This window comes from Sprattus sprattus, assembly GCF_963457725.1.
Source record: "Sprattus sprattus genome assembly, chromosome: 13".
NCBI classification, from domain to species: Eukaryota; Metazoa; Chordata; class Actinopteri; order Clupeiformes; family Clupeidae; genus Sprattus; species Sprattus sprattus.
In genome coordinates, this window is record NC_137911.1 from 3,455,001 (window position 1) to 3,461,103 (window position 6,103).

The 6,103-nt window shown below is 42.7% G+C and overlaps 1 protein-coding gene across 4 annotated transcripts in view; it reads left to right on the forward strand.

The window, feature by feature from the left end:
- The window catches only part of esrrb (estrogen-related receptor beta), a gene marked incomplete at its 3' end in the record, with an annotated part of 40,208 nt that extends 35,667 nt beyond the window's left edge, over positions 1-4,541 (forward strand). For all 4 annotated transcript variants that reach the window (XM_080850758.1, XM_080850759.1, XM_080850760.1 and 1 more), the window contains exons 5-6: positions 233-502; positions 4,297-4,541. In XM_080850758.1, the coding sequence (XP_080706884.1) occupies positions 233-502; positions 4,297-4,541 (515 nt within the window). The remainder of the gene's footprint in view (positions 1-232; positions 503-4,296) is intronic.
- Positions 4,542-6,103: the final 1,562 nt, after the last annotated feature.

Here is a 6,103-nt window from a genome sequence, read left to right on the forward strand (position 1 = left end):
TTACCTCATGCTTTGATTTGTAATTATAAATATGGTTTATCTGAGGAATTAAAAGTCATCATGAATTCCTTGTAAACATTTATAATCGATCATACAAAATCGAAAGACACAAACACATATACACACATGCAGTCATGCACACACACACACACACACTAGATAGAAATAAGCTTCATAATAATTCTCCCACTTGCTTCTCCCCCCCCCCCCCCCAACTCCCTTTGTGTCCCAGGCTTTTCCAGTCTGTCTCTGGGGGATCAGATGAGCCTGCTGCAGAGTGCCTGGATGGAGATCCTCATCCTGAGCATTGTGTTCCGCTCACTGCCCTACGAGGATGAGCTGGTCTATGCAGAGGACTACGTGATGGACGAGGAGCACTCACGGCTGACAGGTCTGCTGGACCTCTATGTCTCCATCCTGCAGTTGGTGCGCAAGTACAAGAAGCTCAAGGTGGAGAAGGAGGAGTTTGTCACCCTCAAGGCCATAGCCCTTGCCAACTCAGGTAGTGTATTTACACCAAAGCTCTGATCACTGCTACAGCTCATGTTTAATGACAAGAACTAAAACAGAATTATAATTGGATGTTTTTTAATCTAGCAGTATTAGGATTAAGACCATTATCAAGAATAAAGAAACAATTCTGATGAAATAACGATGTAAGACTACATTGAGTTATCTCATGTTAAAAGAAATATAACAAAAGAAAAAACTAAACACAACTAATCAATAACTTCAGACAACTGAATGACTAAAAACAAGCAAATACACAATCTGTGTTGTAAAATTCCCAATATTATGTGATAAGCATAAAAAACTTTCAGCTTTCAAGTAATATATGTGCTTTAATTAGTTTGAACTGAAGTAGTTCAAATAAAACATGAATGACAGTGAAGTGTGTGTGTGTGTGTGTGTGTGTGTGTGTGTGTGCGTGTGTGTGTGTGTGTGTGTGTGTGTGTGTGTGTGTGTGTGTGTGTGTGTGTGTGTGTGTGTGTGTGTGTGTGTGTGTTGAGAGGGAGTACTGTTGAGCTTTTAATTGAATGCCACCCATCCCGTCGCATCCCTCCATTCTCTTTCCTCTATCTCTATAAAAATAGCCAGGGGACATGGCAGCCGTGGGAGATAAATTTAGCATTTCATTAGTAGCACAGGGACTGTCAATAAAATGTGTTAAGTGGAATGGAATGAGTATCAGGGAGTGATGGGCCTCGTTTGTTCACTGAGTTGGAGGCATAGCAACAATATCGACAGCTTGCTTTTCAGAAGGCAGGCCTTGTCCCTCTGATCAATGCTAGGCCCTGCCTTTGGACATTCCTGTCTCCTCTCTCTCTCTCTCTCTCTGTCCTACTCTCCCCTTCCCCCTCCTCCTCCCCTCCCCCTCCTCTGCCTGAAAAAGATGCTGATGGTGGCTATTGCTTTCTGTTCTAATCATGATCCTTTCTGAACAAAGGAGGTGTGATTGGAGAGAGATGATAAAGGACAACTAAAGAGAATAAAAAAAACAACAGAGGCAGAAGAAAGAGAGAGAGAGAGAGAGAGAGAGAGAGAGAAAGAGAGAGAGAGAGAGAGAGAGAGAGAGAGGAAGACACAAAGGGAGAGAGAGTGGGCCAAAGACATAGTGACCAGAAGAGAATGAGTCTGATGGAGAGGAGAGATGTCGGACGACAGTGACAGGTTCAAATGAGGCAGAATTTACTAATCACCAGAACAAGGACTCTGTGAGATCAGTCTCTTGAGAGCACCACTCTTTGTATGCTGTGAAAATTCATAGTAATTGATTTTGTAATTAGCAGTTTATCAGTAGTATCGACGGAGGCTCTCTGATGGATTGCAAGGAAATTGTTTCTTCAAAGTTTTTTTAGCTGGTACAGGCCTCCCCCATTAATGTTTCACCTTCAAACACACACACTCACACACACACACACACACACACACACACACACACACACACACACACACACACACACACACACACACACACACTTGCACACGAGAGGGAGAGACTACATACTGTATGTGTGTGAAATATTAATTACCTTTATATATAGAACTGGGGAAGAAAAAAAAAACTAACTCAAATTGGGGAATCTTTCTTCTCTTTTGTCTGTATTCCCACTTTACTCTCAATCTCCTTTCCTCCACTTTGAAATGTGAGATATTTAATTTCACCACTACAGGCTGAGAAATAACTCAAGATCTTTGGAATACAGATGTTCTAGTCAATGAATGGGGCGATCGATGGGGCAAATTACAGAGAATCTGTATTCTGTTTTACTGTTCCGTGAGGTGAAATATACACCCCTCATCTGGTGTGTCACACGCTGCTCAACACCCACTGATGTGTGTTGTGTGTGCGTACTCCCTCCATCTATAAAAAAAACATATGTACATACTTTTGTTGCATACACAAAATGTTTGTGTGTTTGTGTGTGTCTGTGTGCATGTATGTGTGTATGTGTGTGTGTGTGTGTGTGTGCATAATAATAATTATAATACCTTTATTTTATAATGCGTTTTTCAGAGACCCAAAGTCGCAAATTACAATGTCATAGAGGGGGGGGGGGGGGGATTACAGAGAGGGGGGACAGTACAAGCAGGACACATTTACATTTACAGACAAAAAAGGGGGGGGGGTATTTACAGACAGGGGGGAGAGCACAAGCATACACAGCACAGGCAGAAAAGTTATTGAGTTATTGAGAGATGATGGAGATGTAACAGGGGGTAGAAGTGTAGACAGTGGGGTATAGGTGGCTAGTGGTAGGGAAGATCATAGGCTTGGGTGAAGAGGTATGTTTTGAGGCGGGACTTGAATGTTGTGAGTGAGGGAGAGTGGCGAACAGATTGGGGGAGGGAATTCCAAAGTCGGGGTGCTGTGCGTGAGAATGCTCTTTCGCCAAAAGTTTTTAGTCGGGATGTTGGTGTAGTCAGGGAGAGAGTGGAGGAGGAACGTGTGGCTCGGGAGGGGCGGTGGGGGAGGAGGAGGTCAGACAGGTAGGGGGGGGGCTAGGTGGTGAAGAGCTTTGAAGGTGAGGAGGAGTATTTTGAAGTTGATGCGCTGCTTGATGGGGAGCCAATGGAGAGAGTGGAGAACGGGAGTGATGTGTTCACGGGACCGGGTGTGGGTGAGGAGGCGGGCAGCAGAGTTTTGGACTATTTGGAGTCTATGGAGGGAATGGGAGGAGATGCCAGTAAGGAGGGAGTTACAGTAGTCGAGGCGAGAGGAGATGAAGGCATGGATGAGGGATTCAGCAGCGGGGGGGGGCAGGCGGATTTGGTGCCAATGAGGAGGAGCTCTGTTTTGTCACTGTTCAGTTTGAGGAAGTTGTGAGTTAGCCAAGTTTTTATTGTGGAGATGCATGCATGCGTGCGTGCGTGCTTGCGTGCGTGCTTGCGTGCGTGCATGCGTGCGTGCATGCGTGCGTGCATGCGTGCGTGCGTGCGTGTGTGTGTGTGTATGTGTGTGCGTGTGTGTGTGTGTGTGGTAAGGAGCAAGAGAGAGAGAGAGAGAGAGTCTGTACAGACAGTAAGAGACATGCATTGTGAATCAGTGATTCAGATTGCAGTGCTGTTTTACAGATGGTTCTCTGGAGGAGCTGTGCTGACAGTTCACAATAGAAGAACAGACTACTAAGAATGTTCCCCAGCAAAATAGTTTTTTTCACTTAGATAGGCATTTTTGTAATGTAATTTCTCATTTTGTAATGTTAATCGCAATGTAAATAATGATAATAAAATGTTTTGGCTTAATTTAAAATTGTAGTTTTCCACTGGAAATACAGTGGAAAGTTGAGCAAATAAAAGAGGGGTATAAATAATCGCTGTTGATTATTTTCAAATTGAATTAATTTTGTTACATTGAGGATTATGGTTTTAAAGACAATGATAACACTACAACTGGGGTTAATTACGCAAACCAGATCAGATTCAAATGGTCTTTGCATCATCTCAAACCAGATCAGATTCAAATGGTCTCTACATCATCTCAAACCAGATCAGATTAAAATGGTCTCTACATCATCTCAAACCAGATCTGAGATTCAAATGGTCTCTACATCATCTCAAACCAGATCAGATCATCTCAAACCAGATCAGATTCAAATGGTCTCTACATCATCTCCAACATCTACTCAGTTTTACCCCAACAGTAAAGTCTCCTCTGTGTTACGTGTGGGGGACAGGTGTCAATTTATAATTCCATTTACATGGAAACGTCCATTCTGAAAGGGCCATATTAACTTGGCACCCCCTTTGTCTCAATTTTGCTTACGTCTCTCTTTCTCCCTCCCTAATGTTTAGACTCTATGCACATAGAAGATATGGAGGCAGTACAGAAGCTCCAGGACTCGCTCCATGAGGCCCTGCAGGACTTTGAGAGCGGTCAGCACCAAGAGGACCCTCGGCGGGCTGGGAAGCTGCTCATGACCCTTCCTCTGTTGCGGCAGACTGCCACCAAGGCAGTTCAGCATTTCTATAGCATCAAAGTGCAAGGCAAAGTGCCCATGCACAAACTCTTCTTGGAGATGCTGGAGGCCAAAGTCTGATGGAGAGGGTCGTAAGAGAGCAACGGCAACAGTGGCATTGTTGGGGAAGCAGGGATCAGAAGGCACACGTGAACTAAGGGGTGCATGGGAGAGAGAGGGACGCCACTGAGAGACGAGCTGGATTTGGATGTGGATATCTGAGGCGTCCTCTTCATCCACCCCCTTTATCTCCCATTCTCTCTCTTTGACTCTGTTTCTGTCTTTTGAACCTGAGACATTTTAAAGAAGAGGTAAAAAAAGAAATAACGCGCAAAAACTGCTAAAGACGATGAAAATGGGTCCCAACTATAAATATAAAATGGAGAATCTAAAATATATAACAAATCCTTAGTTCTTGTACAGTAATAATTTGTGTTGTTGTTTTGCTTTTCTTCATTGTCTGTGCTTACCTATGTATGACAGCAAATCACTCTTTCTCTCTTACTCTCTATAATCAGAGTGGCTGACACATCCTCAGTGATGTGATCAAACATCTTTTAATTGTGTGTGTGTTCTTTCTCAAATGGAAAACCAAACTCTATGTTTAATTCTAAAAGGATGAAGAAAAAAGCTAGCTAAGTGAACAAATTAGCCTCTCTGCTATGGTACATGTTTGGAAGCTTTGAAAACTTTGTAAATATTAATTCCCATGAAGTCTAAGCATAAATTGTTGGGAAGGAGTGAATATGGCCACGTCATTTCCATTTTCTTCTAACAATCAAATACATAAATGTAAAAAATACCTAAATATCAGATTTTGTTATCTGATCACCTCTTCTCTGATATACCTCTGCAGTGCCGTGAACCTAGTGTAGCGCGCAGCACACTGGGAATGACATGTTAACTAAACTAGCATAGCAATTTAGTCCTTGTCTCTATTTCATAGTATCTAGCAATAAAGAGATCTGTGGGCCGGCTGTGAACTCATTGCCCGGTCTCTACTTGTGTTCTATAATGCTGAGATAAAAACAAATCTGTGACTTCCACTTCACTTTCTAAGGCACCGTGGCAAAGTGACAACATAGTCACCAGGTGCATTATACGTCTCCTTTCACTGTCATTGTCTTTTCCTCCCCCTCTTGTTGTTGTTCATGATGATGATGATGATGATGATGATGATGATGATGATGATGTTGTTGTTGATGTTATCTTCTACCATGGTTGGTCATGGTTAAAGGTTGAGTCTATGATTCTAATCCAATATGCTTTTTGTCAAATTCAGCTAATTGCTTCTCACAGTCCCCTCTAGCTGTCCATTCTGTGTGCGTCCAAACAGAAGGAACTAAAAACACTGGCTCTGTAAATGGGAACCAAAGTGACTCGGACCAGTTACACTATTTTAGCCAATCAGCACTTTGCTTCAGGAGCACAGAAGGAAAGGGTGTAATTTGATTGGCTGTTGAGCTCAATATCAACAATCTTTTTCCAGAATCTGGGACTGTACCTTTAAAGAAGTGTGCACTGGGGACATATTGTATTTGGATAGCCTTAGAAAAGGTTTGGCAAATGCAATAAAAGGAATATAACAGAAATTAGGTAAAATGTATGGAGGAGAAGAAAGGAGAGAGATGATAGAGGAAGAA